Raw genomic sequence first — 16,982 nt, forward strand, 5'->3', positions numbered from 1 at the left:
ACAGTTATTAAAAGGCTGGATTTTAGGTTTCTACTAATTGGAACATAATCTAGGTGTAGGTGTATGAAAGTCGTATCAGTATAAACATGTATTATGTGATTGCCGTTAACCTATGCCACACTATATAGCAATCGTGTCCAGCACTACAAAAACACTTTTTCTTCCAGAGACAGCACCACTCTTGTCTCCAGTTCAGGTATGGTTTGTAATTAAAGGGGTTATCCAGCAAAAAAAAATTTCTTTCAAAGTTATATAGATTTGTAATTTACTTCTATTTAAAAAGCTCAAGTCTTCCCATACTTATCAGCTGCTGCATGTGCTGCAGGAAGTGGTGTATTCTTTCCAGTCTGACACAATGCTCTCTGCTGCCACCTCTGTCCAAGACAGGAAGTGTCCAGAGCAGTAGAGGTTTTGTATGGGGATTTGCTGCTGCTCTGCACAGTTCCTGTCTCTGCACTGTGTCAGACTGGATAGAAAACAACACTTCCTGCAGGACATACAGTATAATAGCTTATAAGTATGGGAAAAAATGAGATTTTTAAATAGAAGTAAATTACAAATCTATATAACTTTCTGAAACTAGTTGATTTGAAAGAAAAAATTTTTTGCTGGATAACCACTTTAAGCTCTATTCACTACAATGGAACTGAGTTACAAAACCCACCCAAACTGGAGACAAGAGTGGTGCTCACACATAACATATGTGGGTTCACACATAACTTATGTACAGCGGATTCCACACTGCGAGTTCGCAGCAAAATCCGCTGCAGATACCTTCACTGTCGCAATATGTAAAAGGCAGTCCCCTGAACCCCCTGCGGCCTGGTGCATACATTAGTGGACCATGCTCCAACTTGCTTTGGGGTTCCTGGCATCTGGGCGTCTCGCTCAGCCAATCAGTGCGCTGCCCAGCCACAGACACTAGTTAATGTGAAATACGCTGTGGATACGTTATGTGTGAACCTACCCTAAAGATGTTTTCTGACTCTTATTATATATGCCTATTTGAAGGACTGGCCATTAATATCTGATCAACAGGGTGCCGACATATAATATATATATATATATATATATATATATATATATATATATATATGTGTGTGTGTGTGTGTATTTAACTCTTTGTTTAATGAATATATTTTTAAACAAAAGATCAGAATTGAATTGAGCGTATCTACAGTAAGATTTGCGAACTTGAATCGATTGAATTGTCTGATGATATATTTAGGAATGGAAAATAGAAAGTGGAACGACTTTTATTAAACCAAAAATATTGAATGAAGATTCGTCAGATTTTGGTTTACTGATCCACAACAGATCGATCACTTACCTGCCCATCCCTTTAAATCCACTGACTTCATTCAGCTTCTTGCAAGCCTCCGCAACAGACACATCATCATCATGATCCCTGGAAGGACACAATGCAGTTTACATATAGGTCAGAATGAAAATCTTAATGTGGCCTTAGGAGAAATATATATTTTACAGTTACAAATATACATGTTATATTACACACTGGGTATGCATACCAAATATCCAGATGCAGCAGGTCAGAGAAAATATCATCAATTTCACTGTGAAAATAGAGGGATAAAATAGACTCATATCAATAAAAATATAGATATTTTTTAAATAAGCATTAACATATCTCTATCTATCTATATTCCAAGGAATCGCCCACAGCACTCCACTTTAAGGTGTGAATAAACGTGATTTATTTCAAATCATAGTGATACAGCACAGCAATAACAGTCTATAGCAACATTTCAACGACCTCTATCTATCTATCTATCTATCTATCTATCTATCTATCTATCTATCTATCTATCTATCTATCTGGTTTGCTGAAATAAGACCAACATATACTACCTATAACATATAACTACCTATCATGTATTTCATATGTATATATGGGCTTTATCAATTCCCTGCGGTGCTGTTCCCCATAGATTTATATAGCATTTGACACAAGGCCCTGTATACTGGCAAAGGTCCTGCTCGTAGCAGCTTATTTTAGGATAACACTCCGCAGCTCCCGTCTATGTAAGTTAACAAGACATTGCAGATATTTTAGGCGCTCAATGTCACTCCACTTACAAAAGGAAGTTTTCATTCCAAATTGGATTCAAGGTATTGCTCTTGACCTCAGTGACCTGGATATACTTTGCAGGCAGCACTTCCCTTATACTTGAGCGCTTCTCCATCTTGTCTTTCTTCTTTCTGAAGCTAAATTTCCTCTCTTTCTTTTCCTCGGTTTCTTTTGAGCTTTGCACAATCATAATTCCCAGCATGCAATATGGGTCGCTGAAACCTATTCCAATTATAAAAAGGCATGTAACCGAGCCTGGAACATGACTGATTTTGCATTTAATGAGAATTATAATTTCACAGAATTGTTGACCCCTAAAACCAGAAGAAAAATACATTTAGAAAATTTCCATTAAAAAAAAATTGTTCTATCTGAAACAGAGTTTGCAGCCTTCATCACATACCGGGTAAATAAGCAAATACGGGTGAATACAGTTTAATGGCCTCCATTAACAAGCATTCACTGGCAGACCTGTATTCTCCTCTCTTGTATAGAAGCGTTGCCTACCATTTACTATTAGATTCTATTCAACACTGCTTGTATATTATGCTAAGAACCCATCCCACGCCATATACATTAGCTATAATAACAAGGTCTCCTTCAAGGCGTTTCCCATGAGTTACAATTTGTAAAACTAAATAAAAGTGTGAACAATAATAAATAAAGAAATATGGACGTTGTTGTTGGATAAATGGTAATCTGCCATGAGCTTAAAGGGGTTAGCCAGCATTTCAAAAACACGGCCACTTTCTTCCAGAGACAGCTCCACTCTTGTCTCCAGTTTGGGTGGAGTTCTGTAACTCAGTTATATTGAAGTGAATGGAGCCTAATTGCGAACCACACCTGACCTGAAGACAAGAGTGGTGCTGTCTCTGGAAGAAAGTGGCCATGTTTTTGTAGCTCTGGATAACCCCTTTAAGTAAATAAAATAATCAATTGTTACCTTGTAAAATTAAAGGGGTATTCCAACTTAAAGGGAAACTAGATGAATCTAACTCGCTAATATCATCTTTTGTGCACTGGGCACTGAACATGAACATAAATGTCTTACCTTCATCCTGGGTGCCGTTTCTGTGTATTCAGTAGTTACTTTCACAGGCTAATGAGGTGCTTTAGAGCACTGGAGGAGGGACGACCCCAGAGCACTGATCTAGCCTGGCTGACTGGGGGTGGATCGGTGCTCTGAGGATGGTAGTCCCGCCCCAGTGCTCCAAAGTGCCCAATCAGCCCCCAGCCAGCCCACCCCTCCTAATAATTATCAAAAGAGTGGACCAGCAGGAGGTGGGCTGGATAAGTACTCTGAGGTAGTCCCACCCCCAATGCTCCAAAGCGCCTGATGGATATAACTACTAAATACATGGAAACAACGTAGAGGATGAAGGTAAGATACTTACCTTCATCCTCAGTGCCCCACTCACAAAAGGGAGACATCAGCAGGTTACATTCATCTAGCCTGCTGATAGTTTCCCTTAACCAAATCTAGACGACACATCTTTAAGTTGAAATACCCCTTTAACAACCAACTTAGACTTAAAGGGTTTCCCCACCATTAACATTTATCCTGTATTTACAGGATAGGAGATAAGTATGTGATCGTGTGGAGTCCAACCACTAGGAATACTCAAGATCTCGAAAACCGGGCCCCAAGTCTCCCATTGAAATGCAGCAGCAGTCAGGCATGTGCACTGCTACCCCATTCATGGGAGCTGTTGGGAATAGCTGAGCGAGCACGAACAGCTCCCATAGACAATCAATAGAGAGAGAACACGCTTGACCGCTGCTCCATTCTGATCCATGATCAGAATCCATAATATGGCATCCAATGGAGTTCTGCTGGATTCCACAGAGAAAATATGCATGTGCTCCCACTGGAAATCATGACATTTAGCCTATACTGTCATATGTCACTGTGATATGTCATACTATCATACTGTGATATGTCACTGATATAGTGGTGTTGGCTGAAGTCAAATAAACTTAAGAGATAATATCAACAACACTTCATGCTCTTAATAAATCAGTTTCCGGCTTCAATAATATATGGGAAATTTTCCTTATCAACACATTAGATAATGAAGATCACAGAATCACTAGTTCACAAGAGAAGTACAAAGTGAGGGGACCTATCCTTTAGGCCATGTCCTGAACATAGCTGCAATCTTGGAAGCTGCCATATATGATCAAGGGCAAGTTTTTTCCAATAGGGAAGTAGTCAGGTAGCATATAAAAGAAGAACAGAATTGTCTCTATCAGACTTGCAATATCTCTGCAATATCTTGTGGTTTTAAAAGTTATCAACACAAAAAAGTTGCAACAAAAGTTGGATCCAACACTTTCTGCTCTGTGTTCAGCAACATTGACCACATCAAATAGCTGTGCATTACAAGGAACGTTCCTGGTTGTTGATGCAACCGACTTGGGAGTAACATCTGTAATGATTACATATACACCAAGAAAAAGTGAGCATTCCTATTTTTTCATGGTGTATATGTAATATGGGTTTCTATAGAGATGAGCAAACAGTACTCAATCGAATAGCTATTCGATCGAATATTGCACTGCTTGAAAGATTTGAGTTCGATCGAATATGTGATCGAATATTTAAATCTAAATTAACTTACAACTAGGAAAGCAGGGAAGCAGTATTAAACCACTATTACAGGGATCGGTATCATTGCTGGGGACCGCTTATACCGGTCCCTGTAATAGTGGTGTAATACTCCTTCCCTACTTTTCCAGTTGCATTTCAGAGGTGTTTGCTTCATTTTCTAAAGATGTCTTTATGGACTTTATGACCTCCAATTCGTCGAATTTTGATTTCCAAGTGTCGAGCATTTTTCTCCCATAGACTTTAATGGGGTTCGATATTGGATAGAATAGTCAGACATCCCGGTCTATTCGAATTTCGAACTTTCGAATATTTCACTAGTCGCTCATCTCTAGTTCCTATACAGGAAAGGAAAATAATAAAGAACTGAACTCACCCGTTTTTTTGCCTCTGATACGCTGGTCCTGGGTCCCATTCACATCAGCTGGTGACTTGCAGCTTTGCTAGCTGCAACGCCATGACCCCGGATGAGTGACTGCCCACCCAGCCAATCAGTGACCGGGGCAGGACATGGCCCCAGTCACTGACTGGTTGAGCGGGTGATCGCTCAGCCGGGCAGTGACGTTGCAGCTGATGAAGCCAGGTACGTGATGTACCCAGCTTCCAGCTGAAGCTGACAGCCGGCTGCTGCAAACGGGACCCGGGAGCAGCGCAATGGCAGCACAAGAATGGGTTAGTTTAGGTCTTTATTATTTTCCTTCCCCCCACCAGCCTGCCTGCCCCCACCGTGCCGCCATTGCGCCATGGAACTTCTCCTTTGAAAAAGTTCTTCTGATTGAAACGTCCCTCCAAGGCTATACAGATACCATGGGGGAGATTTATCAAACTGGTGTAAAGTAGAGCTGGCTTAGTTGCCCCTAGCAACCAATCAGATTCCACTTTTCTTAGGAGCAACTGAGCCAGTTCTACTTTACACCAGTTTGATAAATCTCCCCCTATGTGTATATATGTATACTGATGGATCTATTTCTCTTGTCATTAGGGCCGGGTTTACGCTACAGTATGCTTTCTTGTTCAGCAAACGATATAAATGGATTGAAAAACTGATGACAAATAGGTTTAGATTTTCATCAGTTCCTCAATCTAATCCCCATTAGCTTCAATGATAAAACGGCAATTATGACGGAAAGCATTCCTTCCATTTATTTCTCCCTTGAGAAGATTTTTTCGTCTTCCTTTAGCAGCGATCCATTTCTAATTTCAGCAAGAAATATACATAATAGACACAACATGTAAACCGTCCCTAAACTCTATGATAAATGACAAGTAAAGGCTGCAGCCACCTGCTGTCTGTCTGGATGGGAATAGGAACTCAACGTCCATGAGTATAATAATAGAACTGCTATAATCTGTTGAAGATGGTTTATTATCATGGTGGAAAAAAATTGAAACAAAAAAAGCAGTAAGAATAGAAATAAAAGACAAAAAACCCTCCGATTCCAGCTAAAGATATAAAGCTCGCTTCTTTCTCGGATATTCACAATGGGATTTCTTGCCGCCCTCGCTCCACTAGAGTCTCTATCTCTGCATCTCTCAGGTCTCATTTACACAGAGGTCTGAGCTTTACAGTGAAAAGATTCCGTTTTCTTCACAATTACCGAATATATGTCCACTGGGCGCCATCCTTACAAAACCGCAAGAATATCTGTTTTATAGCTCAATGTGGTCCAGAACTGCGGAACATGGTATGGATACAAGTCTGATTTTTGTGGTAGTCTATTGTGTAAGAGAATGGAGTCTGCTCTGCTTTATTATATATTAAAACATATGACGGCAGGTCAATGAGAGCCTATTGCCACAAGCAGGTTTACAGGATGAGGCGCCATTTTCTCCTATAGAAGCAATGGTTTAAGGACAGAATACTTCCATTATGCAGCATGCCTATGCTTCTGTGTTTTTACGAAAGTTAGACCTACACTGAAAATAAGACCTAGCTATATTTTGTAGACTTTGGGAGTAGGCTTGAAATATAAGGCCTACTCCATAAATAAGCCCTAGTTATAGTCAACTGACCAGATCCCTAACACTGGTTGCTGAGCAGCAGCCAATCAGTGCCAGACTTGTTATGCTCCACCCCCACCACCTGCTCAACACAAGCTGCAGGAGAGGCAGGAGAAGTAATAAGATGCACAGTAGGGGACATTGAATATGAGGGGCAGAGGGTAAGTGGGCCAACTACAGAGGGGGGGAGGAAGTTGTACTGTATGGGGGCCTTACTGCATAGGAGGGATGTATACAGTATGGGGGAACAACCACAGGGGGAGGTATACAGTATGAGAGAAGACCTACAGAGGGTGGAGGGGGCATATAGTATGTGGGGGCCATACTGCAAAAGGGGGGGGGGGTGTAAAGTATGATTGCAGTACCGTGGAATGGAGATTGACAGGTAATACCTCAGTTCCTGAACACAATCCATTCTTAAAGGCTCTTTGACAACCAAGCAGTTCAAGAACCAAGCTGCGCTTTCCCATTGGGAACAATGTAAATATGTTTAATTGGTTTTTACACTCCATGGGTCAGGTACAGAGGACCCGTCCCACAAAGCGTAAAGAGTTAGATGGTGATGCAATAGCGTCACCACTTACCTCCTCTGGACTTGCAGTAAGTAGCAGTGCATCATGCACCACTCCTTACCGTAAAGGTGTTGCGAATCCATTCATAATGATGGGAATCCCCATCCCAAATGGGCACAGGTCAAGCACAGGTTAAGTGGGGATGTTGTGCATCTCACTTAACACTTTCTCGCTGGGCCTGACGCACAGTGCAGTTAGCCCACAGTATAGGACAGCCCGGCTCAGAGTTAAGAGTCAGTGTTCCTTGGGACTCCAGGTTCCAGTGCTGTAGCGAGGGGGACAGCCTGGCCACCCTGAGCTCTCATGACGTCCTCCCTTACTGCCCACACACCAAACACACATATCGCAGACAATGAGCAGCAACAAGTTACCGAACAGCCGAGGACAGGTCATTCCACACTACATGCACCCAGACAGTCCTCGAGCGCTCTGACACTTTGCGTAAGTCACAACGATCTGACAAAATCTCTCTGTGAGGCTTAGGGAACTTAGGCATGCACAGCTGGCCGGCTTGTCTCTTCTACAGCCGAGTGTTGCAGCCTCCGCAGGAGGGAGAATGTTCCTGTGCATGGAGCTCTGGGTCACCTCGCCACCTGCCAGGAACTGCCTGGCAGGGAGTCCGAGGGGAGCCCCTCTCTAGCTACCACCCACCTATTTAGTGTGGGGATTTTTCTCATAATGATGGGAATCAAAGATCCTGTAAAGCTTGGTGCCCAAACACTTCAATAACTTTCAGCTGAACTTTTGTTATCTCCCCCAGGTTTGTTCGGATACCAAGCAATGTTCAAGCACTGAATGAAACTCCAGGGGAAAATGGTGGTTTGAATACTGAATTGTTCAAACACAAGGGTGTTCTGAAACCGAGATATTGCTGGGGAAAAACTACGGGGGTGGGTGGGGGGTGTGGTGTATACAGCATGGGGGGGTGGTTTACTGCAGAGGGGGATATATACAGTATGGGGGAAGAAATACAGGGGGGGGGTATACAGTATAGAAAGTGGGGCTACAGTGTAGAGACATACCATGGTTCTCTGGAAGTAAGCCCTAGCCCTTTTTTTGAAGAAAACAACAATTGGTACAACTCCCCTCCTTACCACGATCTCCAATAGTCAACTCTTATAACATCACCGAGTCTGAACCGTCACTTAGGTGGTGCACCATCTCTAAGAAAGCACATATCGCAATGCAAGAAATCCACTCAGGAAAGAACAGCGGAGGGCACTCACCAATCCTTTTGTGACTCTTTATTTCATTTTGTGTAGATAAAAGGCAGCATCACAATGCAAACAAGCACTCCAAACACATATTCACAGGTTGGTAGCAGCTGTTTTGCGTGCACGCGCACGCTTCATCAGACCAGATGGATCATGCACGTACACGCGAAACAGCTGCTACCTACCTGTGAGTGTATGTTTGGCATTCTTGTTTGCATTGTGATGCTGACTTTTATCTACATGAAATGAAATAAAGAGTCACAAAAGAATCAGTGATTGTCCTCCGCTGTTCTTTCCTGAGTGGACTTCTTTTCGGAGAAACACTGTATGATCATATAGCAAGCTATGGGCCATATTATGAATCTGTAAAACATAAATCTGTTTTATGGCAGAAGAGATGAGGTCTTTGTATGTGTTTTAAGATGTAAATATATTAAAGAGCCCACAGACTATACTGACTCCCCAGATGGTGTCAGGTGGCGAAAAGGATCAGGCATGATGGATTTCAACTGCCTGATCCTTCTGTTTTTGGAGACATAAGTTGCTAAGAGAGAAGTGTGGCAGCAGCTTAGGCCTCTTCTCTCCATTGAGAACATATAAACATACAGCCAAATTGAATGTTCATGTGCATAGAAGGATCAGAAAATATAGCTCTTTGCTGATCAAGTAAGTCATCAGCTATCGCATGTATATAAGTACCTTTTGGTTGCCTGCATTTGTATGGACTATGGACACCTATTGTTTTATAGAAACAAACTACTTTTTCCCTAGAATACGTTGAGGTTTGGGTCAGTGGAATCATAAGTAGCCAAAACGCAGCTATGTTCTGGGCATGGTATCCTAGCTTTATAGTAAGCTATATAAGACCAGCAACTCCAATAAAAGCCGCTGCTGATCCCATTAAGCCCTTTCTTTCTTTCCTTCATTGACCCTTCCTGCCCTTCCGCTCTTTTGAAGAACACAGGAAAACACGAGTTCCTAACATCACATAAGTCGCAAACATGAAACGGTAAAAGGCTGACTTCTATCTCCTATGGATTATAAGTGTCTTGGAATCTCCTAGGGGCAAAGTTATCAAAACGCGTCAGCTGCTGGTAGTGCTGGACGCAGAAGCAGATTTCTAATTAAACGGGGGGAAAAAAAGGCTTCAACATAAAGACGTTGGATCGTCACCAGTTTCTTTCTTCATTCACTACAGCACTCGTTCCAAGAGTGGGATGTCTTGATAAAGAGACCCCAAGGACTTGCTCTGATTTTAGCTTTCTTCTCTATGTATTCGGTAGTTAAGATATCGCACATGTGCAGCAAATGGCCAATGATGCACATAGCTGGATCACCGGGGGTGAACACCACAAGCTCCATTGCTTTCAACTGTTATTGTTGACCTGTAGTCTGGAATGACACTTTCTTCTATATAGATGAATGGATCCTGACATGTGCCTACAGCTGCTGTCCTGAATGCTAGCAGAAGGCCATCCAATTGCTATTTTACTCAAAGGACCAGAAAGATGCACATCTGCTGTACAAAAGCTGCTTGGTCTTAGGGGCTGATTCCCGCCACCCAGAATAGAACTAGAAATAAAAGGGGAAAAAAACTACATTCATAAGCGAATGTACAAAAGAGTACAAATAGCTAAAGCAAAAGTATTAGAAAAAGAGCAAAAAACAAAGGATGAACTATAAAGTTATGGTCCACAAGTTTAACATAAAAAATTGCACAACGGCACCAACATAATAGCATAGTCTCAGTATATAATACTATTATAAAGACGTAAACGACAGTCAGAAGTTTTACATAACAATGGAAAAACACTGAACACTAGGATTTTCCTTCATTCCAAGGTCTGTCTCCCTCTAGAGATCCACATTAAAACTTAAGACAAGTATATTATATAAGATACACTATGTATAGTATTTTGGGCAGAAAGTTAACATCCCTGTTAAAGGGGTACTCCGGAGAATTTATGATTTATCTTTCAAATCAATTAATGCCAGAAATACCGATTTATAAACTACTTCTATTGTAAATGCTCAAGTCTATCAGTATTTATCAGCTGCTGTATGTCCTGTAGGAAGTGGTGTCTGCACTCTGCTGCAAACTCTGTCCATGTCAGGAGCTGCCCAGAGCAGGAGAGGTTTCCTATGGGACAGTTCCTGTCACAGACAGAGGTGGCAGCAGAGAGCACTGTGTCAGACTGGAAAAAATACACCACTTCCTGCAGGGCATACAGCAGTTGATAAGTACTGGAAGACTTGAGCTTTCTAAATAGAAGTAATTTACAAATCTGTATATCTTTCTGACACCGGTTGATTTAAGAAAAAGGTTGTTATTTTATGGAGTACCCCTTTAAGACAAGGGGTGTTAACTGTGCTCCTATCGGGCATATGATATGATCCTTTTATCCTGGTAATAACCCGGTCCTGTAATCACAAGTCACAGCTGTATTTTACAGAATAATGTAATGAACTGGTTGCAACATTTCCCAATAGCTCCGGCCAAGAAAAACTAACACACTAACAAAGTTAAAAAAATATATTGATCTTTCCATATCTATAAAGATATTATAAATTGAAAAAAATACTCATAGACCATAGTAGAAGTTATGTGAACAATACTACGCTCACTGTAGTCGCCATAGCATCAGTAAAACAAACGTATCCTTATTTTTAGACTCCATAGTGTCCATAGTGAAGAGTAAATAGAGAAGAACATCACACTTACCTGTTCCTGTGCCACTTCTTCTTCTATCGTCAGCAGCCAGGATCGCTATGAGAACAGCCTATTAACAGCGGTTTCCTGTAACTTCCTGTCTCTCTCCCATCATAGCTCAGCATAGGACAAGAATGTCACAAATTTTTACTAATTAGTCTCACCAGGACAGAGAATTATGGCAAAAATATTGCCCTCGGCAGTCTTGAATGTGCCACCTGAAGCAAGTTGCTCACCTCACCTCAGCGATGGTGCAACCCAAGCTAAAACAATCACTATCTACCGTCTAATGAAAACCATGACAACAAAATATTACTGCAGGATTTAATTAATGTACATTCAAAGTGAATAGGCTTGGAAATGTTTACAAAATAACAGCACGACCCGGATACGCAGTGCGCCGCTTGCGTTCTCACCCAATTAAGGTAACACATGAAGGTTCTTGCACACAGCGTGCTATGTGTCAGGATTTTTGGGACACATCCATTATCTTCCTGTGATTTACAACCAGCCAATACATTCTGTTACGCTCCCTGCTGTGTTCTACATATGTAAGTAAAATAACGGTGAAAAATTAAAAGTGGCAAATAGAGGGAAAAGCTTTTTTCTTTCGTTCTACATGGCGCGCACAGCTTGCGTTAAACCGGGAGATCACATCCTCCTGTGAACTGTATAGTAAGCGTACATCAGCGTAACATTCTATGACACTGGCAGAGATTCAATACAGGATAACCCTGAGTGAACAGCATTGTATTCATACTTTCCTTTCAGGGTCTATAGATTGGAATTTCCATAGTATCTGTGTTTGTTATTTCTGGGCCAATGTATATACAAACATAACAGTAGACATTGATGGAAGAATCCAAGTCACAGCCAGGTATTTCAAGAGAAAGAAACCACATAGAGAGCTGCTTCCCTTATTGACAATATTACTATAGGGCTAGGACTACATGGTAACACGAAGATCGCACCATTGACCCTAATGCAAATCCTATATGGTGCAGCTTTCGTGCTTGATTATCTTGCAGTTTTCTTGTAAAAAAAAATAAAGATTATACTTACCTGTCCAGGCTTCCCCGGTGTCCTGCTGTCTTGTTCCTGTGTTCCCTGATCACTGCAACCACCTTGGGGACTTCTGATCTCATCTCTTAAGTGAAACACCGCTCACTTCACTTCAGAGGTTGGTTCAGAAGTGTCATGGCGATTGCGGTGAGGAACACTGGAACAAGGCAGCAGGATACCGGGGAAGCCAGGGCAGGTAAGTATAAACTTTATTATTTTTCTTTACTCTAACATCAGCAATTGGCTGCACATCACTATTACATGTAGCGATGCACATGATTATGAAACATTTTAAAAGCCAACGATCACTGATTATCGTTTCTTCGGCTGATCATTGTCTAATAACCTGCCGAATCGCCCTGATTTGGCTGATTTTCGCTCTATGTAATAGGGACTTTAGCTAAACCAAGGCAATAAATCAGTCTCTAGATTCTCAGTTTTTAGCTAGTCAATGAATGCAAACTGAAGTTTTGTAGATACCCAATGTCATAAATAACACATAGTGTAAAGAACCTCAAATAAAATATACTCCACAGCAAGGTACGTCAAGAAGATAGTAATGCTGGACAACGCGGCCCCAAATGGACTATTGAGATGATATCATGTCGACTAGGCTTAGGCTCAGGTTTTAGATCACATTTTCTGAAACTTTGGTCACTATACATACACATTAGGTATAAAGAAACATAGAGAAGAATACATGACTCAGAACCAGGCATTTCATGCATAAAGAACCATGCTGAACACATTGACATCCATGGTAAACATCATCCTGGCCTAGACAACTAATCTGATCTCCAGCTTTTCAGTTTTTTTGGACAATTAGTAGGGGAACCTCAGAGTAAATATATAGGCCACAAATATGGTGGTCAAAGTTGGAACACATGGTGGTCCATGTTGATCCAAACTGACATCTTTAGGATGACGGCAGCTGTTGACTAGTCTGGGGCGTCCTCTGGTCCTTAGCTTCTCAGTGCCAGTAAATAATATCTTTGATAGACAAACGATACTTTAACCAACAGTAAACAGACGAAGAAAAGGTTATACATAGACCAGAGCCAGGTATATCAGTATATAGAGAAAGAAGCCATGCTGGGGTATGTTGACCAGACAGACAATATCTTTGGCATGATGGCAGCTGTTGACCAGGCTTAGGCAACCTGTGGCTCTCCAGCTGTTGTTGAACTATAAATTACAGTAAGCCTAGTTCAACAACAGCTGGAAAGCAACAGAGGTTACCTCATTTGTACACCAACATCTGGAGATCCAGAGAAGGGAAAGAAGAGCAATATCATGAAAATGTGCAGCCTCCAATGGGAATCTTCTCCTTGACTTCAACGTGAATGGGAAAAATACAGAAAGAAACTCTAAAAACAGAAAAAGTTTAAGACTTTGCTGTAAAAGTCATTAAAATGATGGGCGTACTTACCATTGGCATCTTTAGCAAGAAGATTTCTGGCCTGAACCACGGTGACTTTTAAAGCATAGATGGGCGCCTGGAAGAAAGCAACATCAAATGGAGAAATGTAAAGGAACGATAAGGCTTTGAAGATCAACGCTTTACACTGCATATCCTATGCCTGCATTAGCTCGCTCTGTCAGCAGGGTATTCCTTTTTAAATTTACATTTTTTTTTTTACCGGGATGAATTCAAGAAAAGTCATCTAAACTAATGTAAACTAGGCTCAATATTTTAAGTAGGGACAAAGGATTTCTTACGAGTAATAGCAACACTGACGCTTGTTTAACTTACAGATAGTCTCTTTTGTACAGTTTAGAAGAAACGTAGACAAGTTCCTTGACGATAAACTGATCGCAAGATCCCCAGTGATCAGCTAAGGAGGACTTAGCAGCAAGCGTTAAAACGACTCGACGGTACAAGCGGTTCCGGGGAGGGGCAGATTGTGGGTCGAGAGTCGCTTTAAATTGCCCTTCAGCACCATCGCAGGAGATACAGAGCATTACACAATTCCAACTGAAATCAACAGTTTGTCCATGTAATACATGGACGTGTATTTAAATATATATATATATATATATATATATATATATATATATATATACAGTGGTACCTTGGTTTAAGAGTAACTTGGATTAAGAGCATTTTGGTTTAAGAGCTCACAGTTTTTCAAAATTGTGACTTGGTTTAAGAGCATTGCTTTGGTTTAAGAGCTCCCTGTACTGGGTGGGAGCGCGAGTGGAGGAGGGGCATGGTCTGCATAGCGGGATCTACAGCTTTGTACTCTGACCCAGGAAGTCTCCCTCACCCTCCAAATCATAGCAGATCAAAATCAGACTGGGGCTCACATCAGGGGACAGGACTGTGGAGGTAATCTCTTCATAGCGGTAACCCCTCTCTCGCTGGACAGAGTGCTGCATGCATGTGCCCACATATTGCCCACTCATTCCTCCATGCTCCCTGTAGTCTCTGTCCGCCCTTGTGTTTCCCATCCTCTCCATTACTGTACAGTAACTTATACTATCACATATTCAGCTGTTTCTGAAACTTTGTTTCATTTGTTTTACATGTTATTCAGAATAATAAATCATTATTTTTGGGGTGTGAAACGAATTGCCTGCATTTCTATGATTTCTCATGGGAAAATTTGCTTTGGTTTAAGAGTGGATTTGGATTACAAGCATGGTCCCGGAACGAATTATGCTCGTAATCCAAGGCACCACTGTATATATATATATATATATATATATATATATAATTTTTTTTCTAAACCAAATATCTACTTTAAATGCCAACCAAGAGTCTTCCATTGAAATTTGGTGTAAAGGGTTTCAATAGAACACAAACAGGGTGGGCAGATAGATAAAAAGATTTTGCCTTCCGGTAGAATATTTCTTTTAATAACATAGAATCACATGCAAAGATTCCATATAAACCATTGTGGCCTTGTGCAAGGTGACTGACCCAGGATAGGGGTGAGCCAATGGCAAAAACAACTCGCTAGAAATCACAGTCCACGCTAAAGTCGGCTTTTGTATGTATATACATAAGCTCTTGAAGCTTACAAGCCCAGAGGAGAATAACCCCAATGACTAATTGTATGGAATTATATAGGAAGCCCAAAAGATAAAGAACAACCAAGTCCATCCAGACAGCACACACACAAACTCAGGCAACCAAGCAGCCACATCCCATGTGCCCAAAACCACTTAAATGGCTTTTATATTTATATGGTACAAACACAAAATGATTCTCATGTTGAGCTTCAATACCTAGTTACAACAATTAAACAGGTCAGTGGGTTGTTTGGTGGTTCGCTGTAGCACAGGACACTCAAGGTCTCCTTTATAGTTACACATCATGGCCCATCTCAGGCCTACTCTATTACAGGCCTGTTTTTCGTTTCCTGCAATCTTGACCAACAGCTATCCCCGTTCTCTTACAGAGCTGTCCCTTATTCCACAACAACTACAACTCTCGGTACATGCCAGAACCCTTCTTGCCGTGGCAGCAGGACCTCACAGTCACTAACATCCATCTATCATCTGAGGGGCCACACAAATTCAACAACATCATTGGCAAGAAGCCTGCCTATTTTGGTTTGCTCAAAGATGAGCTCATAGAGATGAGCGAATCTTGAGCATATTCATGTCCATCTGAACCCGAGCATGTGGTATTTGGTTAGCGGTGGCTGCAGAAGTTAAATGCAGCCCTATGGCTGCCTGGAAAACATAGATATAGTCATAGGCTGGACCCCCCAGGACTCTGAAGGGGTAGATCTAACTTCTTCAGCCAAAGATTAAATGCCGAGTGTGGAACCGAGTGTGCTCGAGATTTGCTCATCTCTTCTCTTAGGGTACCATTACACGGAACGATAATCAGCCGAATCGGCCCTACGCGGCCAATTATCACTTTCTGTAATAAGCACAACGATCAGCCGATGACAACGATCATCGGCTGATCGTTGATAAAGGTTTGGACCTATAATTGTCGGGCACCTTCCGCGTATCGCTACGTGTAATAGCAGTGCGCGTCCGGCGGCTGACGATATGCAAAGTGCATACATTACTTATCCATGGTCCAGGGCTCCTCCTGTGCTCTGCTTCTTCCCGAGTCCCGCGCGCTGCATCTTCAGAGCGGCCTGTCTTAGCTGAGGCCCCGCCGCGGCCAGCCATTGGCTGATCGGCCTGTCAGCTAAGACAGGCCGCTCTGAAGCTGCAGCGCGCGGGACTGGGAGAGAAGCGAACCGCAGGAGGAGCCCTGGACCATGGATAGGTAATGTATACAGTTTAAGCAAGGGCTGCAAGGACATCGGTAACGATCTCCATGCAGCCCTTGTTAAATGATTACCAGGCCGTGTAATAGGCCCAGAAAACAAGCGCCGATCTAGCAGATTGGCGCCCGTTTACAGTTATTATCCGGCCCCCATTGGGCCATGTAATAGTACCCTAAGACTCTTTCCTATACGTTCTGGTGTAAATGAAATACCTTTCACCTAAACTTTCCTACAGGACATCCTCACTTAGCTCAGGTGTCTGCAACCCATTAATATGGCATATCAGGGTGGGAATTGCCAGCTGACATGCTGCTAACCACATATTCAACCTGAAAATGAATAGTATAGATCAAATAATAAATATATATAATACACTTTCTACATAACTAAACCGTTCCTAAATGGGGCTAAAATCTGCTTTCATGTACAGACAAATAGCACAACCTCTATACAGCACAGTACAGCAAATTGCATCCATCACATCCCACACA

At 41.8% G+C, this 16,982-nt stretch overlaps 1 protein-coding gene and 1 long non-coding RNA gene across 4 annotated transcripts in view; one reads left to right on the forward strand and one right to left on the reverse strand.

The window, feature by feature from the left end:
• BAIAP3 (BAI1 associated protein 3) overlaps positions 1-16,982 on the reverse strand; it is a 118,224-nt gene that overhangs the window by 54,395 nt on the left and 46,847 nt on the right. For all 3 annotated transcript variants that reach the window (XM_069983894.1, XM_069983895.1, XM_069983896.1), the window contains 4 exons: positions 13,686-13,752; positions 2,098-2,311; positions 1,530-1,574; positions 1,331-1,408 (listed from right to left, as the gene is read on the reverse strand). In XM_069983894.1, coding sequence (XP_069839995.1) covers positions 1,331-1,408; positions 1,530-1,574; positions 2,098-2,311; positions 13,686-13,752 — 404 coding nt within the window. The remainder of the gene's footprint in view (positions 1-1,330; positions 1,409-1,529; positions 1,575-2,097; positions 2,312-13,685; positions 13,753-16,982) is intronic.
• LOC138801270 (uncharacterized) overlaps positions 1-16,982 on the forward strand; it is a 34,957-nt gene that overhangs the window by 3,143 nt on the left and 14,832 nt on the right. The gene's annotated exons all lie outside the window — the stretch shown is intronic.

This window comes from Dendropsophus ebraccatus, chromosome 9 (genome assembly GCF_027789765.1).
Source record: "Dendropsophus ebraccatus isolate aDenEbr1 chromosome 9, aDenEbr1.pat, whole genome shotgun sequence".
Classification (NCBI taxonomy): Eukaryota; Metazoa; Chordata; class Amphibia; order Anura; family Hylidae; genus Dendropsophus; species Dendropsophus ebraccatus.